This window comes from Alosa alosa, chromosome 18, assembly GCF_017589495.1.
Source record: "Alosa alosa isolate M-15738 ecotype Scorff River chromosome 18, AALO_Geno_1.1, whole genome shotgun sequence".
NCBI lineage: Eukaryota > Metazoa > Chordata > Actinopteri > Clupeiformes > Clupeidae > Alosa > Alosa alosa.
This window is the reverse complement of record NC_063206.1, coordinates 23641596-23653949: the sequence shown is the minus strand read 5'-3', so window position 1 is coordinate 23653949 and position 12354 is coordinate 23641596. Positions and strand designations below refer to the sequence as shown.

At 48.0% G+C, this 12354-nt stretch overlaps 1 protein-coding gene across 5 annotated transcripts in view; it reads right to left on the bottom strand.

The window, feature by feature from the left end:
* The window catches only part of LOC125311180, an 86958-nt gene that overhangs the window by 60819 nt on the left and 13785 nt on the right, over positions 1–12354 (bottom strand). For 2 of the 5 annotated variants that reach the window (XM_048268977.1, XM_048268976.1), the window contains exon 1: positions 4187–4243. The exons of 2 other annotated variants lie outside the window; for them this stretch is intronic. Coding sequence is in view for 1 of the 3 variants with exons in the window: in XM_048268974.1 (XP_048124931.1) it covers positions 4187–4220 (34 nt within the window). In the remaining 2 variants the exon portion in view is untranslated. Of the gene's footprint in view, positions 1–4186; positions 4336–5204; positions 5344–5683; positions 5781–12354 lie in introns of those variants that run through there. One more of the 5 variants, XM_048268974.1, reaches the window with a different exon arrangement.

Below are 12354 nucleotides of genomic sequence, written 5' to 3'. Positions count from 1 at the left end.
CACATTTATTGGGATCATTATGTGTGATTAAGTCAACGCAACACACTGGGGTTGCCATGGCAACGGGGGCCCAAAACCAGGCAAACGAGAGGCCAGACCCCCTAATTTGTGTTTGTGCTCGGAGGGGTTCGCAACGCAGAGTGGGTGTTTTCACGAGTCTGACGGCTGACCAGATGACCAGTCGAATTGGGGCCAGTGTTTTTGTTGTTGTGTTATTTTTTCCCCCCTTCATTGGTCCATGTTTAAAACCCACTTTTTTATCATAGTTTTTTTTTACAAGGACCCTCCTTTCCAAGGACCCTTGCGGTTATGGGAAATACAATAATCAATGCAAGCAGATTTGCATCTGCAGCCGAAGACACATTCCCCACTGCTTCCCTCGAGCAACTAGAGTCAAACTGTTATCTGCTTTGCCACTCTTAAGTAGATGGTCTGGCCTGTTCAGGATGCTGGTTGGATTCTCTGTACACCACGAGACTTCATTAAAACCATGTGTCTCCTTGCATGCAGGACCCATGGAGGAAGATAGCACAACTCTTCCTTTGCTGCGTGCCAGCTCAATCCCTCCAAGTCATTTATGCCCTGCTCAACTAAATTGTCTTGGCCATCTTAGTGTCATGGTGGCACCTCATTACAATATGGGAGGTATTGTAATCGATCAAAAACAGTGTGAAACAGTTTATGTGGAGAGGGAGTTCAAGAGAAGCCAAAGAAGAGAAGGGCTTGACTATTGCAGTGACAGCCAAATGACAGTATCCACAACATGTGGGAGATATTTATCATCCGTGCTTTTGGAACTCAGCAGGGAAACAACAAAAAAAAGTGTATTTTTTTACTGAGCAGAAGACAGATGACTAGGCGAGTCTGTGCAACAGTAGAGCACCAGTAGAGAACCAGTGTGATGCACGAATGAATGCTGAATCTTTTGCTGTTCTTTGATCTCAGATGAGCACCTGCATCTAAAGGCTCAGAGGAAAATCCTTTAAAAGGAACCTCTAGGTTTATGTGGTCGCCGTCATGGACAAAGGAGGAACTTTGTAATCAGTCTTTTTTTTGGGGGGGGGGGTTCTGTTCTCAGACGTGAACACACGTGAGACATGAGGGACTCCAGAGAGCATTGAAGCTCCCGAATTCCACGTAGGATTGAAGTAGGCTCCCACGGGAATAATACCTTTTAACGTTCACGTGGACGTGGGTGGTGGTGAATCATCTGATGAGGTTTAAACACAGCTTTTCCTCAGCTGCTGGCCAAAAAGGAAATCCTATAAGGTGCACCTGCAGACAACAGATATCTGCTATGTCATTACAGGAGAACAGAGGAAAATCAGGATGCTTTAATGTGTGTGTGTGTGTGTGTGTGTGTGTGTATGTGTGTGTGTGTGTGGTGCTGCACTGTGACATTGTACATCTGGTGTGTCTATAAGCCATGTGAAGGCAGGGTAGGCGTTTTGTCTCCTGATTTAATCCCTTTGCCTGTGATCGTCCCACAGCTCTGACTGAGCTGCCAGTCGATGAGCTCTGAGCAAGGGGGGAAAGATTGGAGCAGAGATCAGAGATCGCTTCCTGTCATTCTCTGCTGGCTGACTCAGAGACAGGGAGCGGCCGGTAGGATGAGCGTAAAGACCAGGGGGAAGTGACCTCATTGCTGGGCCCTGTCCTCACAGACCCGGATGGCGGTGACCGGTAATGACCAGCGAAATGGGTCGGCCTGCACTGGGATCAGCAGTTACTGACGTCAACTCTGAGAAAAGGGTCAGGTGCACTGTGGGGCACAGATTGTCCAGATATTACTGGATGCAATATCTACTGGTTTCATATTTACTGTATTATCTACTAATTGTACTTTTAAGAGTGATTCTGTCTCCTTTGCCTGTGTGTGCATGTGTGTGCATGTGTGTGTGTGTGTGTGTGTGTATGTGTATGTGTGTGTGTGTGTGTGTGTGTGTGTGTGTGTGTTTTGTGTGTCTGTTGTGTGTCTGTTGTGTGTCTAAATCTGTGTAAATACGACAAAATGCCTCACTCATCCTCACTCACTCTGACTCATCCTTCAATCTGCTGTTGTGTGTGTTCAAAGATATTCCCATTATAATATTTAACTGGGCAGGAAGGCCAACTTTACTAGGATTTTCAATTCAAAGGAAGATTCCGCAACACTCTTTCAGTAATCGTTTATTTGTTTGTTGTTGTGGATATTGCCAGGCTATGATTATGTCCTAAAAAGGCTTTGGACGTAAGGCTATGATTTCTTTGTGCTGAGAAACTCCTTAAACTTCCTCTTACCCGTTGCTTTTCATGTGAAATATTAACAGGTACCGACACATTCAAGCAACAAGCTGATCTGCGAACAGCAGCAGACAAGAACAGAGAGAGTGAGAGAGAGTGAGAGAGAGGCCCATTTTTTGTTACCGTGCCAATCGGCACCATATCCAGAGGCCCAGCAGTGGGCGGCACGGCAAGTGGGAGAGCTTTTGGACATGTCGGCGGCACCGCCACAGCGAGAGGGCTCCTCCAGCAGCCGCCTTCGCTTGTTGTCTCGGCCGCAGCTTTTGATCCCGCTGGTGTGAGTAAACAGTGTAAACACGGGGGCCCTCACAAAAGGCAGCTGAGGGTTCCGCGTCGTGTCCAAGAGCTCGGGGAGCAGTGAGATCCGGCCGTGCTAACCGAGCGCAACTGTGGTCGCCGCAATGTGAATTGATTGATTACAGCGAGAAAGCGCGCGGAGGAGGAGGACCTCGAATGAACTCTCTCCAGACTGTGTTTACTGTGATGACAGTGGTGAGGAGACATGCAACCACAGAGACGCCAAGCAGCGGCATCGCCGGAGCGCTTTGGCCGCCTCGCACGCCGGCCTCTAATGGAACTTTTCCAGGGATAAGGGGATGGGGGTGGAGTTAAGCGTGCTGATCGGGGGCTACTTTCGCGGTGAATGCCTATCCCACCACCGTGCACCCTTATCCCTTAAAAAAACACCCAGTTCTGTGCCACCCCTCGCGCATGAAGGGAAGTCGGGCAAGTCAGCCACCCTAGTGGTGGTGTCGGGGCTAAATCCATTTGGGCTGCACGCATGACTGCCCTCTCCTCCGAGCGCCAGAGAGGGCAGTGAGCAGGCATGCTGGGAAGGGAGGCCTCATGGCGGCGATGACTAGCCTGACGTAGTGTTGATGTAATATGGCTCCCATTATCCCTCTCTTTTTCACAAAAGGCCAGCACATGTGGGGACGCCCTCCCAAGCATCAGAGAGAGGGCTAAGTAACCACAGTTGGTTTCTAACCAATTTGTCGCATTAGTGCATTGTTGCCATTACAGTAGGGTCATAATAACGACTCAAACAGCAGCTGTTATGACAACAGTGACACTGGTCAAAACACTGGTAAAATATTCATAATAAAACATTGGGGTTCGTTTTAATATCCGGAGAGCAAAACGCAACCGACATAAAAACCCAGCACGGAGGGACCCACTGGTGGTTAGAGAATCAGCGGGATGACAGCTTGGGAAATGGTACATATATAGACTTGCACCCGTCAACTCCCTCACACAGCCACCTTTGCCTTCTCACCCTCCTAGTGTGTCTGTTTCGCCCTCTTCCCTTTCACAAAGGGAAATGTCAGCATGTCAGGAATGTCTCCGGCTGACTTAAGGCCCTACTTTAGGAGATGTCGAATGGGTGGAATCCTTGTCTTTAAGGAATCTGAGAGGGTACACACACACACACACATACACACACAAAAACACACACACACACACACACATCCCCTAGGCTGCATGGAAGTCTTCCAAGATGTCTTTTTCCGCGAAATGCACAACTACTCTGGATGTCCCCTTCTGTAGCCGGGGGGTGGGGGGGTAAGACTGGCTTACATTACGTGTTTGGCCTCCTGAGACTACTGACACCTGCAAAACCCTCTATCAAAAACCCCTGGCCTGTCCCCACCACACAAAAGCTGGCAGTGAATCTACTCAAGGGGAGAAGATAGAAAGAGAGAGAGAGAGAGAAAGGGTGAGGGATGGAGGGATAGAGAGAGAGAGGGAGAGAGGGTAGAGGAAGGGAGAGAGAAAAAGTGATGGGGTGAGGGAAAGAGGAAGGGAGACAGAGAGATGGGGTGAGGAAGAGAGAGAGAGAATGTGAGAGATAGAGAGAGAAGGAGAGGGTGAGAGATAGAGAGATGGCTTCCTCATACCTTACCTCCAACACACTTCTCGTCATCTCTAGACCCCATGGTAGAGTGACGGCCACACCTTCAGGAGTCATGACTCCGCATCGACTCCCCTCCTCCTCCTCCGTCTTGGAATGTAGGCCCCTTGTTTTTCCTTTAGGGGAGCTTCAGAGGGGACCTTTGTGATGCATGTTTTCCATGGGTGAGACATTAAGTGAATAAAAACTATATTATGTGGAGACTTGCATGCAAAGCTCCTGCCACACTCTTATGAGCCAGCTGCCCCTTTGAACAGTGTGGGTTTAAAGTTAACCTACGCTAATGCTACAGTCACTCCACTAGCATTTAAGTTTAATGACTCAAAAGGTAGGACGTCTTGGTCCCAAGCCAGAAATTCCTAAACTAATACTTGACCTTTTATTTCTGACTGTTTTGTTTCTGACTTTATGATTCAAACATGGATCATTTTGCAGGATGTGGCTCATCAAAGAATTAGCCTAGCTTACTGTTCTGACTAAAGACATTAGGATTCTGAGAACATGTGCAAAGCTATTAGCAACAGGTTGCATTACAGCATGTGTATGTACAGTAGTAGGCCTATGTAGAAGGAAATTGCACCCAAAATATCATAATACAAGACAAACTATGTGCTACACCATAATGCCGAGAAATAAGTACACCAGTGGTTTTTATGTATTAAAGTAAATATAATATCTGAATAGAACAGAGTCATAGAACAATAGAACATGTCAGCAGAACTTAAAATTACATCTGTAATGTATAACCAGTGTGTATGAGCAGCTGATGAAAAAGTTATTTAATTAAAGTTAAGTTAATTATATGACTCTTTGGAAGAAATGTACAATGTGTAAGCCACTTTATATGAAGTTAGTCAAACCTAGTTGTGCACATTACGTTTGTCATCTTGGTGGTTTCTGGCCATGCCTGCAGCTATGTCAGACATACTGTATGTCTCCCACCCACCCACCCACACACACACACACACACACACACACACAAAGAAACACACACGCCTGCCTTACTTACTTTACTGGTGATTTCTTTTCACTTCCTGGTGAAATTATGCACTGAAGGGGGAAAAAGCTTGCAGTCACACTCCAGTGTACCTGCCAAGAGGCTGTTGCAATCCCTCCCTCTCTCTCCCTCTCCCTCTCCGTCGCTCATGCTAAGAAAATAATGTGGAAAAAAATGAAAAGAAAATAGTTGGCTTCCCCTCACAGACCAGGATACCACACTCTACCCAGCAGAGGACACAGTTGTGAGAAGCATTACATGTGTATCATGTAAATGCCAACACTATTTTCCCCTCAGCCTGAACTACACAAAGGGATTAAGAACAGTTCTCACATTGAACGAATCATGTATGCAGTTCTTTAGTGTATGTAGTTCATTCAATTTATGTGTAGTGCGTAAACTGTTTCCATAGACACTAGATACTTCAGAATTGAAGCAAGGGGAAAATATTGATGTAAAGTGTTGCAGGCCACAGATTCAAGGCTCTTTACCAGTAATCAAGGCCCCTTAGCAAAGCTCCAAATTGCAGAGAAACAGCTGGACGTGTCTAACCACACTGAAATCTTCTGTAGCTCCCTGGACAGAGCTCTGGATAGAGAAAGGCAAAGAAAGCTGGGAGGTAGGTTTGGCAACCACTGTCCACTGTACAAGGAGTGGAACGAAGATTGCTGTGCCCGTGGGGCCGTCGTTTTGAGTACAGCCCCGAACTTCCCTGATTCAGGGCTCATATAAATAAACGTTGCTGTGAGCGGGGCAGGAGCGGCACACATAGCTTCGCCATTTGGCCATCCATTCGCACAGGTTACAGTGGTATAGGCAGCAGCCGCTCAGCTGTCTGCTTCGAATATTGTTACAGCGCAGCTGCCAAACTCTGACACACACACCTGGGTAAATAACCAATACCCACGGACTAGTTCAACGCCACCCCACAGCTTCCTCTTCTCTCCTCTCCTCTCCCTGGACTTCGGCTTGTTCTGATGAATGAGGACTTTTGGCTGTTGAAATGTCTGTACTCATTCCCCTCACTGTCAAGGCTGCGAGAAGCCGAGGCCAAGGATTCAGCTCCATCTTCCCCCCGCTGTGTGAAAACGAACCGACTGACAAAACACCCAGTGCGAAGACGAAGCCAAACGGTCCACCCAAACCAACATTCCCCCAAGCGTTAGTGCTCGTCTCATCCTGAGCTAAGTGGAGGACGTTGTCCAGTTTCCCTGGAGGGCACTCAGTGTGTGCATGGTGTGCCTTGGTCACACACACGCGCACACACGCACACATGCGCACGCACACACACCGGCTGTCCTTTGAGCGTGCCATGTGTATAGCTTTGATGGGGTCATCTTATCTTTTCACTCGAGGTCTTCAGACCAGGGCAGGCTAACGGGCTGGACGCCGATGGTACCGTCGGCCGAAATAATTCCAGTCATATCAGAGTGAGGTGAACCACGATCGACATGGCCAAACATTCCTGGTCACAGCACTTAGTGAGTTTGCTGAAGAGGTATGCTATGCTGTGCTGCATGTTGTAAAACCGAGCAATCGCAGGCAGTTGGCCTCCTGTAAGAGGTGACCGGTTGTTCGGCCAGGAGAGGAGAAGTTGGATGACGTTGGACGTGGTTTTTACACATACGCACACACAAACACACACGCATGCACACACACAGAGAGTGACTCTCTCTGACTCTCTCTCTCTCTCTCTCTTTTAAACACATACCCACTCTCACACACACAAACTCTCTCTCTCTCTCTCTCTCAAACACACACAGACACACACACACACTGGCCACCCACTCCCTTGCTAAAGCCTCTTTGACTGGATGACATAACCCTTTCAACAGTAAAGCAGGGCAAAGGAAAACTCTGGGGCTATAACGCTGGTAAATACTGGTGTCCCCTCTACCCTTAGAAAGCGATCTGGTTGCACACACACACAGCCATGAAGCACAAGGCGCATTAGCGGTTGAAGTAAAATGTGGAGGGAGCCAGTCGTCTTGGTATCATGGACCCTCACCCTCCTTCAATGCCTTCTCAGCTTTCACACACACTCTCACACACACACACACACACACACACACCCTGTGCCTCCTGGCCTGCTTAGTGATGAGGGGGACTCTTAAGTGTCTCTTTCTTTCTCCTTCTCACTCTGTCTCACTCTTTCCCTCCTTCCATCTCCATCTTCCTCTCTCTCTCTGTCCCTCTCTCCTTCTCTCTTCACCCCATCTCTCTCTCCCTCTCTCTCTTTTTTAGTATTTATTTATGACTCTTTTAATGCCACTGCAGTCTAGCCCCAGCGCTTTTATAATGGAGGTGAAGGCGAGGCACTCCCATGTCACGCCACTAACCCTGCGTAAAATTTTACAGAATCAAACCACGTCTCCACGGAAACCCAGTCACAGTGACGCACAGCGCATTAAACCCGTATTTACTAACACAGACTTGAGAGTGGAAATAAGTGGTCTGCCTTTTTTAACGGAGAAGAAGAGAAGGGGGAATTGGGTTATGGTTCCTTTTTTCTTTTTGTTCGAAGCTGTTGCCAAATCACTTGAAGAAGTCCAGAAGCAATCACTATAATGGCGACCGCCTCTATTAACCGATGCTTTGCATTTCACTGGTTGTCCTAAGTGCTTTGTATTGTCATTGTTCCTCTCACAGTTACAGAGTCATTTTGAGGGTTTCTAGCCAGAGGGAAGCTTCTTGTCTGGCCCATGGAATGTTTTATTTTCAACATCAAGGCTTTCTCCCGGCGGCACCCCCCTCCTTGTCTCTCTCTCTCCCTTTCTCCTTCTCTCTCTCTTCCCACTTCACTCTATTCATCTCCTACTTGCTCTGTCTCTTTCTTTCCCTTTCTCTCTAGTTCTCTCTCTCAGTACCCCACCAACAAACCTCCTTGACCTGACCATATGGCTTTGATGAGAGCCAGAGCCCTATGCAAGTGTGTGTGTGTGTGTGTGTGTGTGTGTGTGTGTGTGTGTGTGTGTGTGTGCGCAACACGGACTGCAGGAGAGGCAAATGGAAGGTAGTGAAGTCTTTTGAACCTCTGTTACATTATAACCATCCTAAACACATACAGCTGTCCAAAGTTCAGGGAAGACATAAAAGGGGCTTTTGCCTGTTACCTCTGAGAATGATAATAGCCAAGCGCCACTAAAAGTACTAAGAAACTGAACAATCAAAGAGGCAAAAGGAAAGACTCCCCGCTTTTATTACAATCTGCTAATGGGATGTGTCTCTGTAAGGGAGGAGTGATGTGACAAGCGCTGGAGCTCTAATAATGTGCGCTCCAGGCGTCGTAAAAAAGCAGAGGACATTTTCTGTGAAAGTGATTAAACTCAATTAAAACTCGGTTAATTAAAATCCAGAAAGGACTCAGGGGCTGAACTAATTATAGTTGACCTGAGCCAAGCGATAGTCCCTGGGATGTGGAGGGGAGGACGAGGGGGGGGTAAAAAACAGCAAAATGGCGTAAGAGCACACACTCTGTCTTATGTCAGATATCGCCAGCGACCATTGGGATGTTTATGCCTGTGTCAGAGTTAACACCCGAAGGTCTGTTTATATTTGCGCTGAATATGTTCAGATGTCAGAGGTGCCATATGGTTGCTGTGGCTTTCTCTGTGGTTTGTGTGTATGACGCGACTGTGTTATATGTCTGTGTGTGTATTATATGTTATGTGTGTGTGAGTGTCCAGTGTGTGCCATAAAATCTGTGTGTGTGTGTGTGTGTGTGTGTGTGTGTGTGTGCGTTAGTGAGTTTGTCTATGCGCTCATATGCTTTATTTCAGGCCATATGTTTTTGGGATCCTCTGTGGCGCGTACACCACACACAGTAAATATGAGTTTGTGGTCTGACCACGGTGCTCCAGGAATGCTCTCATGTGGTCAGCCGGCTCTAACCACCATTGACAAGAGGGTTAGGTGGCTTTTGGTCATCAACATTCCTGGTGGCCAGCGACATAGGAGGCAATCGAGCCTCAGGAACCAACCCGATGAAATCTTGACGTCTTTCGCTGGGTTCCAGGGCCGAGGCGCGGGCGGGCGGACTGGGGGGGCTCGGCGGGCAGGGGGGGGTTGTGTGGGGGGGGCTCTCTCTCTGTTTTTCGTTTTTGTCAAAAGACTGACGCAGCAGTGGCGGTGTGCAGCTGCTGGGAGCTCTTTAAAGAGCAAGGGAACCAGGCAGAGGCCCAAGCCATGTTGCTCTTAATCACCATGTACCAGTATCTGAGGGCTAACACAGAACAGCCACCCTGACCCTGGGAGCAGCAGAACACTCCCCTCCACAGGAGCAGGAGCCAGCACACACCATACCACATGAATTCTTCAATCTCTCTCTCAATTTCTCCACAAAAAGCTCCCCCTTGCACGAAACAAATAAACAAACAAGAACGAAGAAGAAGAGACTTACGTGTCCAAAATTCACACGGCCGTTTCGGTCAAAGATGCGGTTGAAAACAGAGTGCAGAGCGGAGCGGAGCTCCATAAAAATACAGCGACCAAAGTGAGGAATGCGCATGCGATGCCAGCTGTAATGCCACTACTGATAAGAGTCCTGAGAGAACTCGGCCGGCTCATCCATCAAGGAAACGCACACACTAAATTAGGCTTCATCTCTCCGCCTGGTGCTCTAGCCTGGTTGTGAGAACTTCTTCAGGCCCTTCGGACTATTTACAGAGCCAAAACATGTGGACAAAGCACAGCTGGCCTTTGATGCTGGCTTTCATCAAAAGGCTCGCTCGCTAATTTGTATGCATCAAGCCTCCTCTGAAAGTGCCCCCCCTCCCCAACTCCACACACACACACACACACACACACACACACACACACACACACACACACACACACCAATTCCATGCCTATGGCTCCTTCGTGAGAGCTGTTTGAGGCTAGGGACCATTTGGTGCGATCTGAATGTCAGCTTAGTGCACCCCTTTGCCACAGAGGTGATGGCTTATTCATGCACTCAGGCATTATTGTAAAACAGTCTGGTTGTGGTTATGCCCTCTTCCCATCACGGTGCTGACATACACGGAGAATAGGCAGTCCTCCGGTCTGGACCTCCCTGTGGACAGGAATGTTTTAACAATTCGCTCACTGGTATTGTATGATCGCTATCTGCAGATAATGGCCATGTTTGATCCTCTTCCAGTTCCAGATAGGCAAGTGCAATTTGTCCTTGTAATGGGAAAATGTCAAGGTTTTCAGTGTTTATTCATTATTCATGATCCTGACCATGTGTTTGATATTTGCCTGCTTGTGCCTGAGAGAATTACTGAAGGCTTTTCAGCACATGTAAGACCGCTATTGTGGATAATCGTTATTATTATCCAGCCCAAATGGATTTCCTCTTTGTGTGTTCATGTGTGGATGCCACTGCCCGAGACCACTGACACGAGATGACTCAAGGTTCACCATTCTGGGTCTTGATTTGATTTCACTTCCCCTCGCTGAGGAGTATGGAGTTCATTATTTGTGTACCTTGGGACTGTGTTGCTCTAGCAGAATGCCTGGAATGCATCACGTAATTGTTTTTGCCCTTTAGAGGGAGCAGAGCAGCACACAGCTTGTGGGAAACACTGGTTCCAGTCACACTTTCATCTTTTATCATCGAAGCAAACGTCTGTTGCATCACTAGGCATTTTATACTGCTAATTAGCACCACAGTAAACTGTTAATTCCGTAATGTACGATTAAGTAATCTCGGCCTTTGATTTTAAAAATTACACTTTATGAGAGTTGACGTAGCGCGATCTTAAGCATGGCTTCAGCGCTCCTTGTTAGCCAGCCAGCCAGCCAATTCATTATTTTACATGCCTGTCTTTGGTTTTCTTGCTCTGTGGTATCATACAGGAAGTTAGTAATTAACCGCAGTTTGTGTCTTAAAGTGGGGAGACTTTAAGAATTCTCCTGTGCCCTCTCAACCTGCTGTCCACTGGTGCAATGGCTGCTTTTTACATGTTCGCAAGGCTGAGGCAGGGTCAAGGGGAAACGTTGCCCTCTTCCACAGGAAGTAACCCTTGCTTTGCAAGACACTGCAAATCCCCGCCTATTCCTCTCTCAAAAGCCAATGCCATTGGTCAGGATGGATGATGAATGGAGTGTGAGGGGGCTGCCTAACTGTTTTTTTATTTTTTTGGTCAAGGTGGCTCATGACATCAATTACACGGTCGGTTAACACGCGCTTCATCGCTGGGCTCTTCCTGGGGTTAACTCCTTCCTGACAGGGGGAGAGAGTCGGGAACAGAGGGAGAGTTATGGGCCCCCGGAGGTCCATTTTACGGCAGTCAGTCGCCTGTGACGGATGCTCCACGACAACAGCAGTGGACGGCACAGCGGCGCTGCCTAACTGCCTTGCCTGAATGTACCATTCTTACCAGCCTCTAAACACACACACACACACACACACACACACTACGCACGCACACACACACACACACACACACACACACACACACACACACACATACACACACACAAGCTCTGCTTGCTTCGCCGAGTGCTGAGGACAGATCACTCCATATCAAAGTCTCCGCTAACCCAACCGACCAGCGCAGGCCCCAGACAATGAAGCTTTATTAAGGGCTCTGTTAAGGGCCCCTCATGCTGAAATCCCCCGTGCAGGATCGGGCTGTTTGACATCAGTGAAGAGGCAGGCTTCAGAGAGTAAACGATGCGAGACAGATAGACAGAGAAAAGAAAGAAGAGACAGAGAGAACGAGAGAAGAGAGAGCGAGAGACAGAGAGAGGGAAAGAAGAGAGAGAGAGAGATTTGAGGGGGGTATTCCCCTCTTGCTGTGAGCTACAAGGTAAACACAGCAGGATCAGCAGGAAGTGGAACTCCACTTCTGAGCAACGTGAAACGCTCACGGACATCCCTTCAAACGAGCAGCAAACACAACACACTCGGCTCCCAACCTTGGATTGGAAACGTGCTTTGGAGCGCTGCCTGTGGTAAAAGTAGGTGCAATCATCTCCACTTTGGCAGTAAACATGATTTCCCCCTTGGGTATTCCAGTGGTAATGAGATTCCTTCAGGAAGAGGCCTTGTTTAGAGTAAGCTAATGCGGAGCTCCCAGCCAGCTCCAGCGGCGGCAGGTATAGCGATTCCCTCGTGGTGACAGTGATAAAAAACCCTCATGTGGAGTGACATTATGGCCGTGGAATTCTAAAC